The following is a 20,671-nucleotide window of genomic DNA, read 5'->3' as shown; positions in this document are numbered from 1 at the left end:
ATTGAGCGTAGGCATGTGCGGCCTGTCATGCCGCTACGGTGTGAAACGTTGCTGCTGATTGGCTCGTTCCCAAGCGACATATGTTGCTTGTCGCTTCGGTGTGAGTTCTCCCTAATAGGGCGAGTGACAATGAATTCAATTACATCTTCATAGCTTGTTCATGACTGAAAGAAGCTACTCGTGTCGCATGTCGCTCGGACTGGGACTTTCTCTCAATATCGTGTATAAGGCACGTCCAGAAAGTAAGTTCCGTTTGGTAATAAAATTAAATTGTGTACAGATACAGAAAAGTTATTTATTGCACAAAATTCTACAACTCTTAAACTACTTTTCCACATAACTGCCGAAATTTTGCAGGCATTTGTCATAGCGTGGCACAAGTTTTTGTATACCTTCTTCATAGAAATTTGCCGCCTGTGTCTTCAACCAGTTGGAAACAGTTTCTTTCAGCTCGTCGTCATTGTTGAAGTGTTGACCGCCAAGGAAAGACTTGAGATGTAAGAACAGATGAAAGTCGCTAGGAGCGAGGTCAGAGCTGTACGGAGGATGGTCAAACACGTCCCAGCCAAATCCCTGTAGGAGGTTTTTCATCACATTTGCAGTGTGTGGTCGTGCGTTGTCGTGAAGAAAAACAACACCTTTTGACAGCAATCCTCGGCGCTTATTCTGTATTGCGCGGCGCAATTTCCGAAGTGTCTCGCAATAAGCATCTGCTGTGATTGTTTGACCACGCGGTAAGAAATCAATGAGTAAGATGCCTTTCCAGTCGCGTGAACCAGTTCTTCTGTAACCAAAGATGGACGCCCACTTCGTTCTTCATCGTGCACATCACTATGTCCGTCATTGAACTGTCGGACCCATCTTCTCACCATTGAATCACTCATCGCATTTGGTCCGTAAACATCGCAAATTTGCCGATAAATTTCACTTGGTTTCACTTTCCTCGCATTCAGAAAACGAATCACAGATCTGATTTCACAAGCGGCGGGATTTTCAATCAACACCGACATTGTAAAGAAGCACAACAAAGCGTACGTGACTGACAGCGATCTCCAAATGGCTCACGTTTCTTCTCCTTGAAACAGAGCGTCTACCGCGCATGTGCGGAACTGCGATCGCAGCGCTGCAGCGGAGATAAATTGAAACGGAACTTACTTTCTGGACGTGCCTTGTATCATGTCGACTCGGTTTGTTGTTCGTGCATGTTTTCCTTTAAACTGAATAGGCTCTTGTTGCTTGATGTGAATGTTCCGTGTCGCTTGGGAACGAGCCAGTCAACAGCAACGTTTCTCAATGTAGCTGCAGACCGAAGTGACAATCGACACATACCTCTAGAGAACAATCCAATCAACAGCAACGTCTCACACAGCTGTAGAATAACATGTCACACAAGCCTGCGTTCAATTGGTGAAATCCTCAAGCGACACAGATATTTCACACCGTCTAAAGCAAAATATTCACTGTGCATGCGCGAACAACAGGCCAGGGCGACACGGTGGACGGTATGAAAAAGAACTCAGTCCTAGGGACACACAAGCAACAGACAACACAAGATGAATGGTTGATTGCGTTTATTACTGAGAACCAGTTACCAAGAGACACGTGTCGCTTGTCGCGTGTTGCTTCGATATCAAATATCCCTAAATGTAAGCAGCTTTTGAAGCACAGTATGAATAGTTAGTAGGTAAAGAGCAGTGACAAAACATATGATTGATTGATAGATAGATAGATAGATAGATAGAAAAAATTGCCTATAAATCCGCACCCTAATCATAACTTATTAAACATATCAAAACATATTTTTCATTCATCAATTTTTTACGCTTACAATAACCTCTAATTATTACTAAATCAATTTTTGTATTTACCATCTAATATCTTATTATATTTAGCTCTTGCCAGTAGGCACTTTATCTTCTTATGTAGATATATTTTTTGGCCTCCATCTCATCAGACTTATCATTCATTAATTTCCTCAATTATCTCATCCAACTCGTTTGTATTTCCACCCTTCTACATAAGAGTTGTAGCTTTCCTGGCGACGTCAATCGACGTTAGCTTCCATCGTATACATTGCTCTCGTCTTCAGGTAGGAGATGTTGTTGCTATGTATGTGCTCGAAACGTTGGAAGATAACGCCGATTTAATCTGGCTGGTACACCTGTTCAAACCCTTCTACATGCTAAATTGAAACAACAATCTTTCGTAATCATTAAACAGGATGGAATAAATAGCGGGGAGGCTTTTGTAATATTAATAATTTGAATTACTTCCCCATTAAAAACTGAGCATCCTCGATGGCGCAGTGGTAGCGTCGTCGCCTTGTAATCAAGGGATCCCGGGTTCCATGCCTGGCTCAGTCCCGATTAGCCTTACTGTGCATAAAGTTGACTTAAAACACTAAATCAATAAATCATTAAGAATTCATTTTAAAATTTTATAATGAATATCGGGTGAAAGATTCAATATACTAACCTCCATTATTAATTCAATGCCTAGAGAATTGTAAAAAATGGGGGGGGGGGTTGTATTTATATACACGAACGCTCGGGAGCCAATATAAGTTTACAACCTGCAAATCGGGTTTTCTCTACCGATTCAACCAATTCAATATCTCCAATGTTGTTTGTGTTGCACCTGATTCAAAATCGGTCATAATTTATTTCGGAAATTAGTTTTGGGAGGATAAAGACCATCGATAGGAGAGCTTGACTGCCGTTCGATTCCCGGAGGAGAGGGTGAGGAAAGTGGGCTCTCCCACTGCATGGGGTGCATCTACGTACAAGGGACTCTACTATATAACTACGTGGGAGCATAGAGACGATTTGCATCGCCTCTATAAATAAACGAGACTGTGAATATGTAAAGAGCCACCACCACCCACCCACCAATATGCCTTTCAAAACACATTGCATAATGCAGGTGGGTGGCTTTACCAATTTCTTTCAAATACAAGTAGTTAATTATAGTAACAAAACATCTTTTTATATATAATTGGATTTTTCAAAATTACAATAAAATAACAAAGCAACCAATTTTGTTGTAATTCTATAAAGAATAAGTTAACATAGGTCAGAATCGGTAAACTTCCTGTTCGGACAAATGTCGCAGTTGAAGTAGCATTCTAAACAGGTAAAACACTGCTTACTGACACGTAATCTGACTTAAATTTGGCACAAAGCAGTCTATTTTTTAGTTTGAAAGACCTTGTGACATTTGTTGAGCCGGGATGAAGTTCTTCATAACTAATGGGATCAAGAAGAAGGAAAATTTAATTCGTAACACTACTAACGGACTTATTACGCCATTCGCATGATGTAATTAATAAACACAATAATTCAAATTACATGATTATTAAAAAGCAAACATTTCTTTGTAAATAATAATGTAAAATGCCTGTTTTTGACCAATCCCTCCCCTGTTGTAGGTTTGTTATCCATGAAATATCAATCTGGAATTTTTTGTTTCACAGGTACCTGTCGTAGAGTAATCTTTACGCTGTAAATATCAATTTTTTTAGCTCCCCGATCGGAGACATCTGGGCTCAAAATTTTCAAAAAGAGAATCAAGAAACGATCAAAGAGCTATAACAGTAATTCAGCCGAAATACTCTGATATTACATAACTTCCTAACAAAAATATCCTAAACTTTGAATTTTGGTCAAAATCAATATGTTGAAAAAATACGCGAAACATACAATGTAGCTTGAAATGTGCTGAAAACAATGTTTTTTACCCAAGCTATCATTTTTCTTAGATGAGTTACCATAATTACCGCAACTGTCTACAAAGGCTAAAAATGCCGCAAATCATAAGTCAAACAGGGCCGCAATTTTTAAATGAAGTCATGTAAAGGAAAATACTACCCTTGCATAGGGGTTACAACAACAAAAATATAGGCTATATATAAATAGAAAAAGTTGACCATTTTCTCAATTATTATCTTTTTGGACCACATGGTATTAAATGGCCATATTTTGCTTTAGACCTAATATTCATTAAAATATGCAAGTTTGATTAAATTAGTGCATATATTGTGTATCAGTGAAAGTTTTATAAAAATAGATCAAATACATTCACAGAGTTGGTTTTATGCAAGGATAATGTTGGAAAATTTTCTGCTTGAAATCATTCACACTGAGAATCGAACCTGGGTTTACTACGTGGCAGTCCGATGTCATATTTTCTCTGCTTTCTCATATATCAGTATTTACTCAGTTCCATATTTTTTAACATTCACATTCAGAACATAAACATCCATGTCTTACTCGGGATTCGAACCCGGGACCCCTGCTGTCGTAGCGCGCTGTGCTAACTACCTCGCCCCGGAGGTCAAATAGTAGACTACTGGGACTCCTTATTCGTTGAAGAGAAGCTTCCACAATTACGTATGTTACAAGCCACATATTGTTGCTGCAGGACTCTATATTATCGTCTGGAATTTTGACACGAAATGGTAAGATCAGCTTTTGGCAATGAAGACCCGAGCAGCAAAACCTAGGACGTGTCTGAGAAAAGAAATGCCAAGGGTTTTACGACCTGTCAATCACTAACTGCCCGTGTACCGGAGGAGGCGTGTTCTTGAAGGCCTCGCGAAGCGGGCCTGGACAAAACATCTGGTGGTGTAAACGCTGTGCGCGCTCTATCGGCAGAAGGAAGGCGAATTCGGAAAAGGCCTTTCCATGATATACAGTCTTAAGGGTAGAGAGTAAGTGTAACCGTTACCTGGTGCCAAATTTGGAAAGAGGTGAGGAAAGTAAAAATTCTCGGAAGCTCGCAAGCCTCCACCGTGTCGTGTGAAAGTGACCGTTATATCTGGGCACCGTAAGTGTCGCAGGTGCTAAGGGCAGAGAGAAATGGTACGGGTATGGAAAATTATGGCAAACCCACCGTAGCAGCAGATGAGAAACAGGAGGGTAGAATGGTTACTAGCAGTGGCGCAGGAACTTTTTTCATTTGGGGGGGGTACAAAATTCAGCTCCCATTTATATATATATATATATATATATATATAATGTCCAATCAAGTGTAATAATAATTAGGATAATTATATTTAATTAAATTAATATATTAATTAATTAAATATGTACATTAATTAAGTAATGTTATTATTACATGAATAGGTAAAAGGTAGTAAAAGAATAGACATATAACAGCAAGTATTCATTATGTAGCGTATGTGTAGTTAAGATCGCCAAGATTTGCACAAAAACAACTGCCCTGGCAAGTAATAAAATGTCAGATAGAAAAATAATTGAATATTTATTGAATAACAAAAAAAAGGAGTTAGATCCAATTAACGAAAAGCAAAGTTCCTGATTAATATTTTATGGATATTATCATTAGTAGTGTGCATAAATCTTTGGAATCCTTCAAAGCCGTATGAGCCAAATTCCTTGCCTTCCAATAAGTTCAGCGGAGAAAACCATCGAGTATACAAGGTGCAGCAGAAATAACTCACGGATTTCATTCGTGAATAACAAAGCAACGATAGATGTTATGCAAAATTTTATTTCACGGTAGGAAAGAACAAGGATTACCATTTTGTTTCCCATATGTACCGAGACAACTCCAGGGCGTCTGATCTCACTTCGAAGTGACCTTCCATGGCCAACTCGTTCCCCGAGCTCGCATCCTGCGACTTCTTTCTGTGGGAGTACCTGGAGGCTAAAGTTTACCAAGGAAGGCCGAGGACAGACAATGATCTGAAAGATGGTATCAGACAGGAAAGAGCGGCAATACCGACCAGACATGACTAGGAGGGTAATGCAGAACTTCAGGGCGAGACTTCAGAAATGCGTACACTGTGCAGATCCGCATTTGGACGATATCATTTTAAAACAAAGTCAACTATGTCACACAAAATGGTGACTTGTGGCAATTTTGACAAAAAATAATTGGAACATTTTGTTCTTTGCAAATGTGTAATAAAATGGTAAACCTTGTTCTTTCCAACTGTGCAATAAAGTTTTGCATAACATCTATCGTTGCTTTGTTATTCACAAATTAAATCCGGGAGATATTTCTGCCGCACCCTAACGTTTAATTGTTACGCTGTTCAAGCATGGTATTGGCATTAATGGAAATTGAGTATAACAAATGCTAAACAATTATATTTTGATAAATTACTTTTACTAGGCCTACTTGGTAAGTCTTTCGGGGGGAAGGGGTCCGGACTCACTGGACCCCCACAACAACGTCCTTGATACCTAGGTATAATGTGAAGCCATGAGAAATATTCTCTTTTAGAACAACAAACACGAATGTCCTGTTATTTAATGCAAAATTTGCATAAATATTTTTCATTGTTTTTCTTAGATTTTAAGTTTTCAAAAAAAAATATATATATATATTTAAAATCAGATAACAATTCTGAAACATATAAGGCTAAGCTCTGGACCTCATTCTGGGCTTATTTGGATTTCACTGAACGGAAAATCAGGAGTCAGGGGGATCTTGAGCCACCCCAACCAGGAATAATCATCTCCCACCCACTGGATATGGAAACTACATTATATAGAGTTCCACTTCAGTTCCGCTCTTTCTAATTTTAAAAGTCCCATAGCTACGTACCGTATAAAAATATCTTTAAACAATTTATGGCAGATGTGTACCACATCCAATGCCTTTTACAGAGAAGCCATGTATTTGGTATTTTCTCAGACATCTATAGAGTGTTGTATTAAAAAAGAAAAATATGAGTTCAGATGGTTCCCAATCAACCCGTAAGAAGTCTAACTTTGAAATATTTGTGTAAAATTTGACAAATCATTTATTTGTAATATAATTAGCTGTACCTATTGACGATCTTCAAGTACTGAAAGTAATATCATTCGGTACATTTACAAAACCGAAATCCTTCAGCTCTCAGAAGTAGCAAGGAAAGCCATACGCTCAAAAGTTTTCTTTCCTTTCAAATTTGGTGGACAATGTGAAGAGCCGGCCAAGGTTTATTTTCGTATGTAGTGGTATTAAATGCAGATACATGCGTGTGATTTAGGGTGACATGTCAATTTCTCGTTTATGTGAAAAGGTAAACTTTAATGTAAGCAGAAGCATGTGCGCGTCACAGTTAAAGATTTTCGCATCTACAAAGAAAACCCAAAATACATTCCCACCTCTCCGGACTCCGTTGCGGGTGGTTAGCCTGAGGTCATAGGTTCGAATCCTGGCCTGCCCATGGGTGTTTTTTTTGAGTGTCCATCAATTTCATCATATCATCATCACTCATCCTCATCTTTGCGATTAGCCAAAAGTGGCAGAAATGCGAAGTAAAATAAACCAAATCAGTCAATCAAATATTCCCATCTCACTCCCAGAGACCTTGTAAATCCAATCCAAGATCTACCAATAGAACCTGCAGTGAGTCTCATTTATCTCGTGCATTCATCTGACTAATGTAATTTTCTTACAATTTGACTTTAGAGTTTAACATAAAATGGCGGTGTTTGTGTTGCATTCGATATCACAATTAGATTTTAAGCAATTAATGTCCAATTATAAGTATACCTAATACATAGGTAAAAAATAGTCCCCCCCTCTGATAAAATCGCAAATTGCACTCTGTTTAAATGTCTAGGAAAAATTTCATTTCACCTAGGAATGATATCGCGATGCGACGAGTCGAGAATTGTCACAGCCTCATCTCGTCTCCTGTGTGGTGAGGTCCTTCTCGTTCTTGTTTGTGCTTATTTTTCTTTCGGTTTCCACTCTGAAGTTATGAAAACTTATTCCAAATTCACCTCATTCTCAGATAGGCTGATCGGCACTCTACATTTTAAAAAAAATATATCTTAATATATAGTATAGTTTTCCGAACACCCTCTTACAAATTTATGAAAAATATGGGTGAGGTACAGGAGTGAATTGTAACCCCCCCCCCCCCAAGTTGGTCTGTCGTGTCTCGTCTCGTTCGTGTAAGTGTTCCGTTTCGGAAAATTCCATTATAAATATTCAATAGAAAATGGGGTCAGTCATATATTCTTCTGATGAAGATTTGTATCTTATCTTCGAATCGACGCGACCACTTCTTTAGAAAAGTGTACCCCCCCCCCCTTACGCAAAGCAGCAATCGCCTGCAGCGTAATTGTCTGAGACTCAATCTGATTCCATCGTTCCACACACATTTTAAACAATTTTCATCTCCTTAAAGAGGTTTCCAAGAACGTAGGTCAATGAACTAACCAGTAGCAAGCACAATATAGTATAATAAGTTTACAATTAAATGTTTTGAATTTCTGTGGTAAGGACTATAATGCTTATAATTTATAAACAATAATACATTTTTTATTGGGCGAATTGATAATAGGTAATTTTAACAGTAGCACCTTCCGTCTGATGTCAAATTACCAAAGGGGGGTACAGGGGGTACAACTCGATTTACGGATTTAAGGGGGTACAGTACCCCCTTCAAGAATTTGCGGGGGTACAATGTACCCCTGTACCCCCCCCCGTTCCTGCGCCACTGGTTACTAGCTGTCTGAAGAATGAATTTGGTTTCATTTGGTGTTTTAAGTCCACTTTATGCACAGTAAGGCTCATCGGGACTGGACCTACAGTTTAAAGTGGGATCCGAACCACTTGTGCCTCCACCGGGTATCGAACCCGGGACCCCTTGATTACAAGGCGACGATGTTAACAGTACATCATCGGGGAGGCCCTGCAGTGAGATGAAAATCACTGTATGATGTGTCAGGCACGTATATGTAACTATATTTCGAGAGGGGTTCGAACCAAATGTTTCACATCTAATAATAATAATAAAGTTTATAATTAATAGGTTAAAAAAACTAATATGTCTATTAAAAGAATAATATTAAATCAATCAACAAATAAAAATATTATTTTGTTATTATGAAATGAACAGGTTTATTATATATAATTGAATTTCACACAATTAGTTTTTTAAGTCCACATTTATGCACAGATAGGATAATTGGGACTGGTCGTACAGTTTAAAGTTGGATTCGACCACTATGTGTCTCCACCGGGTAAGATGATGTTAAGAATAGAGACAACAGCACATATTTATTACCCAGTTTATGTCTAGTTAAGATAACAAAAAATTGCATAAAAATAGCTGTCTTACCAAAAATTAGTAATATACAGGCTGTTCCGTTCAAACCTCTCACATTTCAATAATTCATCATTGCTAAAAGGTTATGAAACACAATGGAATGCGAGTGGTACTAAACGAAAGAGAAACTCAAGAATTTTATTGCATGAAGCACTAAACACGAAAACACGAAAACACCAATACACCTCTACACTGAACTCTTACACCTTTATGTGTTCACCGTTTGTAGCACGAACAATATCCAATCTGAGAACCTCCGGATTGTTTATTAACACTTCCAGTCGACAAAAACTTTCCCATCAGGTGCTTCACCTCCATATTCTCTCTGATAATTTATTTGCACTGCAATGATTGATTTGGTCTCTGCATACCAGAATACAGATTGTGCGCGCTTCTGCGGAATCGCCATTGTGCTTTATGCGATTGTGGCGCTGCATAGTGAGGGAACTGTGAACTTCGAGGTTATAGCAGTTTCGTGCTACTTGCAGCCTGAAAGCACGATACACGTAGCATACTGTCGTACTTGAATTTTTGCTTGCTTGATTGATTTGGTGTTGTAAGTCCACTTTGTGCGCAACAAGGCTAATCGGGAGGCGAATCTTCTTTTTCCAACTTGTGAATGCGGTTTCATTTCTTGCTCTCTGATTGGCTGTTGGAAAGTTAAGGTGCTGCGATTGTGAGAATATTTTATTTCATATTTTTCAGCGCAAATTTGCTGCTTTCGAACCTAATCTAACCCTTAACTTGTCATGTTTTTGTTATACTCTGTCCCAGATCCGGTCTCGGAGACCGCTAAGCACGAAAAAAGCTATAAATATCGCTCAAGGTCACGTTCAAGTGGGTACTGACGACATAAACCAATGCAGGATTCGGGAAGGGACAACTAGACAGCGCCGTAATCTCCTACCCCAGCCCTACGTATAAACAACAGAATAACACAACGCTAGCGGTCTGTGAGACCGCACGTGGGGAGTTAAGGGCTAATCTAACCTAACCTAACCTAACGTACAGCGCAAAGATGATATTCTCACAATCACAGCACCGTAACTTTCCAACAGCCAATCGGAGAGCAAGAAATGAAACGGCATTCACAAGTTGACGGGGAAGAAAATGGGCAATCGGGACTCGACCTACAGTTTAAAGTGGGATCCGAACCACTATGTACCTCGGGACTCCTTGATTAGAAGCCGACGACGCTACCACTGGGAATTGAATTTTTGCTTCCACACAGAAGATACGTATCCATATCTCACTACAGATGAAAACATAAAATCATGTTTGCATAAGCATGACAAAAAAAAATATCAATTTCAGTGCCTACCTATGTATGAAAATTAATTATGAAGCTTTTCACTTTTTTTCGTTATTAATAATATAAATAATGTAGAACTAGTTCTATTTCACAATTATCTACTATAGCCTACTATACTATCACTATTTTTCTTTTTCGTCTTGCAGCCACATTGTGCAGTGGTTCTGATTCCACTTTGAAGGTACGGTCCCGATAAGTTTACCTGACCACAAATTGGATCTAAAAAAACACTTGTAATTTTCTTGATGTGAATAGAGCGCTTGAGTAGGGAGGCTTTTATTAATATGTATAAAAAAATTTAAAAAACCTACATTATATTTTCAGTGTAACATCTTATATGTTTACTGCGTTTTCTGTGCTCCTCGCAGAAAAAAATCTAGATCCGCCTATGGTGTCTGGCATTGGCGGCGAATAGGGGGTGGCGAGGGGCAGTTGCCCCATCCCATTTTTTGTACCCTTTGCTCCCGTACTATGTTAAACCTTATCTACCAAGGGAAAGTAAACTGTTCTTGTTTGGCACCTTGCCCCCCAGTTTTGGAACCCAATCGCCGCCACTGGTGTCTGGCAATTTCGATCATTCCCTTAAACCCCTATTGCAGACTCTACTGCTGCTTCTCAGCTTCGTTTCCACTCTCTTGGACGTCCGGGAAGAGGGGGGCCAAGGGGGCTACACACCCTCCCCCTGGAAAATTAAAGTAAACCAAAAATTATATATTTCATTTCAGCTATAATAGTTTCAAATTGAAGCAATGCTTTTTGAGAGGACAACACCAGTATGGGGGGGGATGTGCACCCCCCCTGGAAAAAATTCCTTGCTTGCCCATCCCTGGAAAAATCCTGCGGATGTCCATAGTTCCGATGCAGCAGATCCAGAGAAAATGAATAATATCTCTGAAATTTTTTTTAGCATTGATCGCATTTTACATCTCACTTACACTAAATGAAATACAATCCAATTTTATAGTCTTTCTGACGAAGCGTTGGCTTTAACGTAACCAAATTTGCCACATCTATTTTTTTTTTTCAACATGAGAAAAAAATTGGGTTTTGCAAGACAAAACTAAAGAAATGTGGTTTTGTTTCTTCAGACAACTGAAAGCAGAATCCAGCTATCAAACTTCCGAATAGCCTGTGATAGCCATGAAAGGAAAGGAGGATGACAAAAATATAATGCCGCCATTGTTCCTAAGCAATATGTGGAGAAAACCAAACAAATTGCTGTTTTAAATGTAACTATGAACGTTGAATCATGTCAAAACTTCTTTGTTTGTTACAAATACTATCAGAAACAAATTATGTTAGTAGCCAATTTTAATTGCCAATAAAACTCTTCCTATGAAGCAAGATGTTGTGGAAATGACTACGTGTTACTGATTTTCCACCTTATTAACAACAATGCTGACGAAGGAAATACGATGGCCGCTGATCTTTATAGAGACTGCTGCCAGTAGAGAAAAGTAAACACGGCTTCTCTTTCTGTTGTGTACAATATACAATAACAGCGATCTCACTTCAATACCTATCATTCGGCGCTCGATAGGACATGAGACACTGCACAAGTTAGTGTTTTCGGTTAAACATAGGTTTTGAAAAGGGGGGTGTAAGATACATAAGGGGTGCGCGAGCACCCCTTCGCAATCCCCCCCCCCCCCGGTTGTGAGCCTGTGAACCGTAAATTGTCGTGCTAAAAACTATATTTTGTGAGTAAGTTGCCTATAAGGTAATATCTTTTTTAAAAAATACATATGTTACCTATTTGAATTTGCCTGTTTCGAAAACTACTAATGTTAGAATGATAAAACTGGGTGTAACAATACAGATAAACATTACTTCGTTCTTATTACTTATGAAAAGCAAGATTAAATGATCAATTACATCCTAGATTGCATCTGTGTTCTTGAAGGTATAACTTACAAAAAACATGCCGGGAATAAGAGTTGCTACTCACATATCACAACATCATAGCATCGGTTCCATAGTATTGACTAAGTAATAAAATACGAAATAATTTACGAGTTAAAATTCATGTTTATAAAGCAGAAGGTTGCAGGTAAGTAAGAAACGCACTGAATACTTCCACTACGCTCATCTGCTGCCATCTGTGGGCAGTTCTTGTAACTGAGAGCAAACGCCGTGACATCTATCGTAGCAACGAAGAACTCTCAGTATCTAGACTATTTTTGACACCTCCAATTAAAGCATTTTGAGAGTCGACTGTGCGCTACCCCTGTCAAGGGGGTGTGGGTGATCAGTTGGTAGTAAACATTTTGGTCAACATAGTGACTACGAAAAGGAAGATGAAGTGTGATGAGATGAGTGAAAGAGGCAAAATCTTCTACTATATTGTAATTAATTGACTTCGAATCAGTGGTGGCTGCTCCTTAGGTGGCAAAGTTGCGTAATCACCACATATTTCTGAACTTACATAGATACTGTGGAGTCAGTGGCGGCGATTCGGTCCCAAACGTGGGGGGGGGGGGGGGGAAGCGACCCTTGGCAGATAAGGTTTAGCATAGTGCGGTAGCGAAAGTTGCAAAAAGTGAGGGGGCAACTGCCCCCCTCGCACCCCTAATCGCCGCCACTGTATGGAGTAGTTGGTTGGCACATCGGATTTGTAGTAAAACTCATAGGTTTGTCGTAGGTTCGATCTTCACTATCGGTAGAAAGAAATTTGTCCACCTGAAGACAAGAGGAGAGGTGTTCTCTTGATATGTAGTGTTACAATTCAAGTTTAAAACACTAGACAATGGATAGTATCCAATTAACATTGTATGCTAATAATCATTGTCGCTTTCAGAGAATTATTAAAATAAAGCATGTTTCTGATGAAATTTCAAAATGCATGTGATCCTGAACTGTAGAAGAGCTCAAAATAATCTTTAAGTTGTAATTTGTAATTCCTCCCAAGGACGTATTAAGGGGGTCCAGGGGATCGGGACCCCCCCAAAAAATAATTACCAAGTACTAAAATTAAATAATCAAAATATTTTGTTTAGCATTTGTTATGTAATCGAAGGTTGCTTATTTCCGCCGAACTTATTGGAAGGCAAGGAATTGGGCTCATACGGCTTTGAAAGAACACATTACATAAGTTACGATAATATGCATTAAATATTAATCAGGAACTTTGCGTTTCGTCAATTGAATCTAACTTCTTTTTGTTATTCAATAAATATTCAATTCTTCATATTTTTTACATTAATTTCCTTACCAGGACAGTTGTTTTTGTACAAATTCTAGCGACCCTAACTATTGATTTAATATTACATATAAGCTAGATATTGTTATATCTCTATTTTTAAACCGTATTTTTACCTATTCATAATAACAATACAATATTAATTTAATTAATATTGTTTTAATGTAATTAAACATAATTATTCTATTATTATTATTGAGGCACTTTGGTAGAACCCCCCGTAATGTATTTCTAGATACCTGCTTGATTCCTCCAGATATAAATTCACCCTTGTCAGCGATGCCAACCCTAGCAAAATGATGCTAAACCCAGCACAATATGAGGTTCTTTGGCACGTAGCACCCTGTGTTTGCATAATGGGAAAATCTAGCATAATTTGCAAACTTATTTCTCTGGGAGGTAGAAATTCAGTTCAAAAGACGATAATTTGAGAAATTAAAAATAAAATCATATCCAGATCTTATTTCACACCCTCTTCTCTTCATCTTTTCTTTATTCTCTCCCAGTTTACCTTGCGAGGAAAATTTCATGGCAAGAAATCGGTAGAGAGTTGTGGGGCACAAATGAAACAAAAGTTCCGCTCTGTAGTCGACGAATCTCAAACTTTCTTTACAATTATAATAATAAATTACTATCTAATTATCAATAAGAGTAATAATTCATTATTATAATTACAGATCGTAGCACAATTTATCAGCATTTAGCATAATTTCACATATTAAACTGCACTTTTTCTTATCTGGAGGTTGGCAACACTGACCCTTGCTGACATGTTTGTTGCAGGTCATGAGATCGGTGGAAAGGATGTCCTCTCTCCTAGTGGACGAAGACAGTTTGCCGAGAAACGGGAGCTGCTCCGACTACTGGCAGGACGAGGAGATCGACATAGAGGAAGACTTCGTGCCAAATGACGCCAAATGCGGATCCGACTCGAGTGGCGGAAAAAGTTGTCCTCTGCAGTCACATCAAGGTAAGCACAAACTAGCGCCACATTTACTTTAGTGTTAAGCCGGCTTTAGACGAAAGCATTTCCTTTAACATTTTTGCTAGCATAAATATACCTAATAACTTAAATGCTTCCAAAAACCTCATAGCAGATACTACTTTAAACGGAAGCATGTCATATAACTTTTCGGTTAGCTTTCGCGATTACAATGTATAAGATATACAGCATGAAAGGCACGTTGAGTTACACCATCTATGCTGAAGTGCACGGTGTTTACAATTGAATCAACTAAAATATTATTCCATACATGTACAGTAAACGTTGTAAAGTATGTATTTTAGCAGCGCCATTGTTTTGTACCTAATAACGTTTTATACGAAACGTTACTCCTCTCGGTTGAATAGTTATCGGCTTTTAAAAATGTGAAGTGATACATTGTTTACATCTCACGCAGGGACGTCGTTAGGGGGGGCACGGGGGGGGGGGCACGGGCCCCCCGAAACGTTCACGTGGCCCCGGCAAACTGTTCTACATTTGCTGAAAATTTTACTTTCATGACAAATATTGCAAAATAGTTTTTCAGTAATTTTTTCTTTCAGTTAGAAACACTGTTCTTAATTTGAGTGGCACGAACCCAAAACCACATTTCTTTCTCGTTTTCCTGGTTCTAGCTATAGTGGATGTCAGTGTAGGAACCTAGATCTTCGTCGTTTCTCGAAATTTTGAGGGACCGGTCTTTCCACCCCTAGCAGTCGCAGGTCAACAACAGCCATTGTTGGGCGTTGCCATTGCGTCCAAACAATGTTTTGAGCTTGAGTAGATTGAAGAACGACCGCTTGTGCAGGGGTAAACCACATATAGACAAACAGTTACAACTGGTCCCGAATCAGAGCTCAATACACGCTAAATAAGTATAATGGTGGCAGGATGCCTCATATCTCCGGGTAAGTAAGCCCTGCGTCAGGTCAACCTTGCAGCAGGTTTTAGCATATGTAGATCCAAACGTGCGCGCAAGAATATAGTTCCACTGAGACGGGTTCTATTCCGACACAACTGCATACTTGCAAGAAAACAGTTATTTAATTTGTAATATACAGACAAAATAATACATTGATTAGCAGGTATGGACTTAATTGGTTGCAATCACTGTGCAGACGAACTTAGAACCGCAGATTCGCCAACTCGAATCTGTAATGCGTTGAAGAGACATTGAAACTTTAGAGCGAGTCGAGCGAGACTGAATGCGTTGCAGAGCGCGTGAAATCGCTGATACCAGTGTTGCACCTCCCACTATTTTAACCCTATGTTTATTGTAGAGCGGCGAGAATGGCTGAATCTCCTGTTCAGCGCGCGGTTTTACCCGAATGTTATTTTGGGCTTCATCCGAAAGGAAATGTTCTTCAAAGTCAAGCAAGTTGTTTTAAATGCATAATCCTCCTTGCGGCAACAAGATCAAAGTAAAACAGGGCGTGAGGTGATTTGCCGTCAATGTGCACACGAATTGTATCACGGGTGTTGAATGATTTGCGGTTTGAGTTTAGCAAGAGGAAACGATTGTTTGTTGTTTGACGACAAAAGAATCTCCGCGGTATTAAAATATATCGCAGTGAGAAGAAACATGTTTATTATTTGGACGAGACGTCCTTCAACTCGGTGGGTGGGGGAAGGGGTAATAAAACATGGAAGGATACCACCATGCAAAACCACCGCCAGGGCTGAAGAAACCGACGATGAGGGGAAGGGGGAGGCTTATTGTTTCACCCACTGGCGGCAATGAAAGCTTTGTTGAAGGCGCATATTTACTGTTCCGCGCAAAGAAAGGGAAGGGTGATTATCAGCAAGAAATGGACAGACCAAGATTTGAATCCTGGTTTAGTGAAGTGATTCATAAATTGAAACCAGAGTAATAGCGACAGACAATGCACCTGATTGTATATATCACCAATAACAAATCATGCTTTTTTGGTGGTACAACTTGAAGTGCGTGTGTCTTACAGTAACGGATGTATTGCGAACGAAGCAACCAAGTTTTTCATAAATCTATTTCTTTCTAAACCAAAAACAATAATTTGTCATTAAATTCAAGAGGAGCCTATCGTTGTTTACTTTTATCTTTGTTTATTTTTATTTTTGCGTGCTCGAAATATACACACATGCTCTCATGTTTAGAAGTTGTTTCGCTCTTATATTAATGACACATTTATTAAATAATATATGCGCAGAAAGTACTTTTAAAATGTTATGTTTCAGGAGACAAAGAGAAGCAAAAATACAATCCACTTGACATGCATGCGGGTTTTGATGTGTTGTGCGGTTGGCAATACTGTAGATTTTCTCAGTGTCTCCGATGTAAGCAGCTCGGCGGTTGAGGAAAGACTGGCACGGAAGATTCTGAGCTCAGTTCTCGCGCGGATTGATACATAAAACCTGCTGCAAGGTTAACCTGACGCTTGGCTTAGTATTATTCGCACCACATAACTATTCTACTATTGAAACAGTCTAAAACACGCAACGTGTAAAAAGTAATTATCTTCACAAACTGTACGATTTCTCGAGTCGCATATTTTTCTCGATATCGTGAAGACCGATTTTGAGAATCCTCCTTAACAAACGATGCCTCCCCGATTGCGCAGTGATAGCGTTGTTGCCTTGTAATCGAGGGGTCCCGGGTTCGATACATGGGTGGAGGTACACAGTGGTCCGGATCTTACTTTAAACTGTAGGTCCAGTCCCGATTAGCCTTACTACTGTGTATAAATTGGACTAAAAACACAAACTCAACTCAACTCCTTAACAAACTTTTCGAAGAATTGAAAATTTAAACAAGAACAAGTAAATACATTTTTGTAATTTTGAAGTAAATTTTTATTTTGGGTATTTTTTGTTCGTATGAATCTGCCTCACACAGTAAGCTTATTTTGTTGAGTCAAGTACAATAACAAACCCTTGCAATAAGTCACTGGAAACACATGTGAGGTTGCACATATATTTAAGCATCTATAAATATATAATAACCCGTCGTTCGAGAGCCCTGGAAGGGCCTTGGTCTATCTCCCGACTGCCAGTCCTTCCCACAATCCTACCTAAAATTTTAGAGGTGTGGAGATCTTTAACCAGTAATGGGGTGACGTGGGGTCAGCACGTCGAACCCCCAACCGTTATAGGGGATATCCGTAAAGAATAATTATATGCTTGTGGTAAGGAATCGTTGTCATTTAACAAACTTTATTAATTTTTTCCATCAGCATTATTTAAAATGTAGTGACATACTGAACTTACCAACTTAACAAAGGCACATTGATTGCTAAATGAGGCATTTTCCTTGTGTTGCAGAGCAGGTTCAGTTTTTGGAGTATTACAATGTTTTACACAGTCCGTTCGAAGAATTTTGAGAATATTGATGTTTTGTCAAAGGGACCACCCCCGAATAAATATCTGTGGATGTTTTACAGGTTTCATCGTATTTAAGAAGGTAATTTTTCTGGTGCAACTTTCCTCCGTACAACATGTCTTTTGCCACTCAAGCTGAAGAGCCGATTCATAGGTGCAACGACCTTGGCAGAAATAAACTCTGATTGGCACCATGTTGACAACAGACTCAAGAAGTCCCGCAACCGACAGAACTCGAAGCGCTCGGATCCTACGGTGACATACACTTTGGTTGAACACAAACGGATGCATTGGTAGGAAATGCAGTGATTTTATGGGCCGTCCCTTTCTGGGAAGTCGAAGACCTTTTGAAAACACACTTTCCCTTCATGCACACCAGGGGGCCTAAGCCAGGTCACCCCTTCCCACAAAATTGTTCTCTTCCATCTGGCTCTGGTTATCGGCCGAGCCGAAACGCACTGCAGGTAGCTAGGACTTTCTGGGTTAATTACTTTATGGTTCAGCATGGACATAGGCTTTCAAATTGCAAGAGACAAAATTCTACTTTCTAGCGGGAAATGAATGACAAAGATGTCGCGGTTCCTTCAGGTTCCCACACTCAACCCTTGTGCTCATAACCTGCAATGAAGGGAAAGGCCATGATAAGCCTTTGTAATGTACCAATTTTATATCCTTCCTTCGTAACTTTCCACTCATTTTCAAGAAACATCTGCTTATTTTTGCCCTACTGTGTTGATTGGTCGACAATTGATGACTGTCAGCTAGTTCGAAGAACAGTTTGATCCAAGCAGTTGTTTCGTAGTTAGCTTCTGTAAACGTGAGATTCCGGTAGGATCACGGGGTGCTTGAGATCTCATTTTCATGCTTTGCGAGTGAAATTTCGATTGATTTGGTTCATTTTACTTCGCTCTTCTGCCACATTTGGCTAATTGCGAAGATGGGGATGAGTGATGATATGATTAAATTCATCAATGGACACAACAAACACCCATGCTCAGTCCGGAATTCGAACCCGGCACACCTGGCATCGTAGCACAATGTGCTAATCACTCCGCCACGGGAGTAGGCGAAGTGAAATTTCGAGTGTGAAGCTGCCAGCTTGTTTTCCTCTCGAAAAAGGTGAAGTAGGATCGACTGATCAACCAAATGTCCAACACATTAACTTTCTAAATTGGTGTCCGAATACCACACAGGAGACCGGGCTTGACTCCCAAGGCGGTTGATCCCACATGTGATGAAGAATAAGTCACATTTCAATAAAGGAAGGAAACTTGGTATGTAGTCAACATTTTAAAGTAGTGTGCATGCTCTAGAAATAATACGTTCCAAATTCTGCATATTTTGTGATTTTTCTTTATTTAGCCTCCACCAGGGTTGTCAAAGGTCCATCTACCCACAACTTCTATGGGTTCTATTGGGTTCCGTTGCAGGACCGGAATCTTTCTTCTCACACAATTTAAATTCGGTCCTAGTAGTGTATTGTTCCATTAAAAAAAGGTTACTGGATCCTATTTAAATTGATCCAGAAAAAAATTCCTGCACCGAATTTTAATTGATCCTGGAAAAATGGTTCTTGGACAGTGTTTAAATTCAGCAGCAAAACAAGGTTCCTGCACCGTATTTAAACTCATACGGAAAAAAGGTTTCTGGACCGAATTGAGGCCTAGAACCCAATTACACTTGCTGATTTTCTCTCCTGGATGTGAAATGAATGTATTTACAATATTTGGACCATTAACAACCCTGGGCTTGTTAAAGATTAGTGAACGCATACATTCTAATCCCATTATAGGACCGGAACCTATTCTCTCGCACAATCTAAATTCGTACCAAGTTGCGAATTGTTTCATTTCAATACGGAATTTTGACCCAATTTAAACTGATCCGGAAAAAAAAATGTTCGTTGACCGTATTTAAATTCTTCAGGAAATAAGGTTCCTGGACCGAAATTAAATAAATTCACCTGGAAAAAATCATGGACCGAATTGAAAACGTTACAGATGAAGAGGTTCCTTACGGTTCAGAACCCATTTACGCTTCCTGATTTTCTCTCCTGGACCGGAATTGAATTTATTTAAAATTCCTTGACCTTTAACAACTTTGGCCTCCACCCGCAAATGCAGACGCTGTGGCTGCTGCTTAGGCGGGAAAGTTGACTACACATACAAATAAAATTTATCCAAAGGTATATAGCGAATAATAGTTGCTTACATAATAATATCATGAAATACGGAGAGCCAAATTACTTATCAAGCATTTTCTGTTATTTGTCTATCCTAGAGGGAGCGAAAATCATTTGCCCTTGCTGGTGAACTCGGTTCCTGCAAATTCAATACGGCGTTTTCTAATTTACATTTCTATTTCGGCCGACAACTCCGTGTTGGAGTGATTAGCAGGTTACGCTACGAAGCAGAATGTCCCGTGTTCGAATCCCGGCCTGAGAATGTGTCTTCTTTGTGATGGTCCTTTCATCAAGTTAATCTTAACTCATTCTCATCTTCACGATTAGCCAAAAAGTGTCAGAAAAGTGACATAAAATCGTAAAATGAACCAAGTCAATCAATAATTTCTATTTCGTTATTTTACGCCGCTTTTCTACCTCTTGTGTTAAATGCGACGATGAGACTGAATGATGATCCGAAGGAATAGCGATGCGAGACATGATGCATCCACACCTGTCCAAGGTCCGAACCTTGGACATCTGGTTTCGTAGTGTGTCATGCTCATGCTTCGGGAGTGGAATCCTTT

General features: G+C 39.2%; 1 protein-coding gene across 1 annotated transcript in view; it reads left to right on the top strand.

Annotated features, from left to right (window-relative positions):
* LOC146004699 (uncharacterized) overlaps nt 1-20,671 on the top strand; it is a 157,365-nt gene that overhangs the window by 117,998 nt on the left and 18,696 nt on the right. The window contains exon 2 of the mRNA XM_083143648.1: nt 14,371-14,557. Within this exon, the coding sequence (XP_082999774.1) occupies nt 14,374-14,557 (184 nt within the window). The 5' untranslated portion in view covers nt 14,371-14,373. The remainder of the gene's footprint in view (nt 1-14,370; nt 14,558-20,671) is intronic.

Source organism: Lepisma saccharinum, chromosome 22, assembly GCF_977018435.1.
Source record: "Lepisma saccharinum chromosome 22, izLepSacc3.1, whole genome shotgun sequence".
Lineage (NCBI taxonomy): Eukaryota > Metazoa > Arthropoda > Insecta > Zygentoma > Lepismatidae > Lepisma > Lepisma saccharinum.
This window is presented reverse-complemented; position numbering and strand designations above follow the sequence as displayed.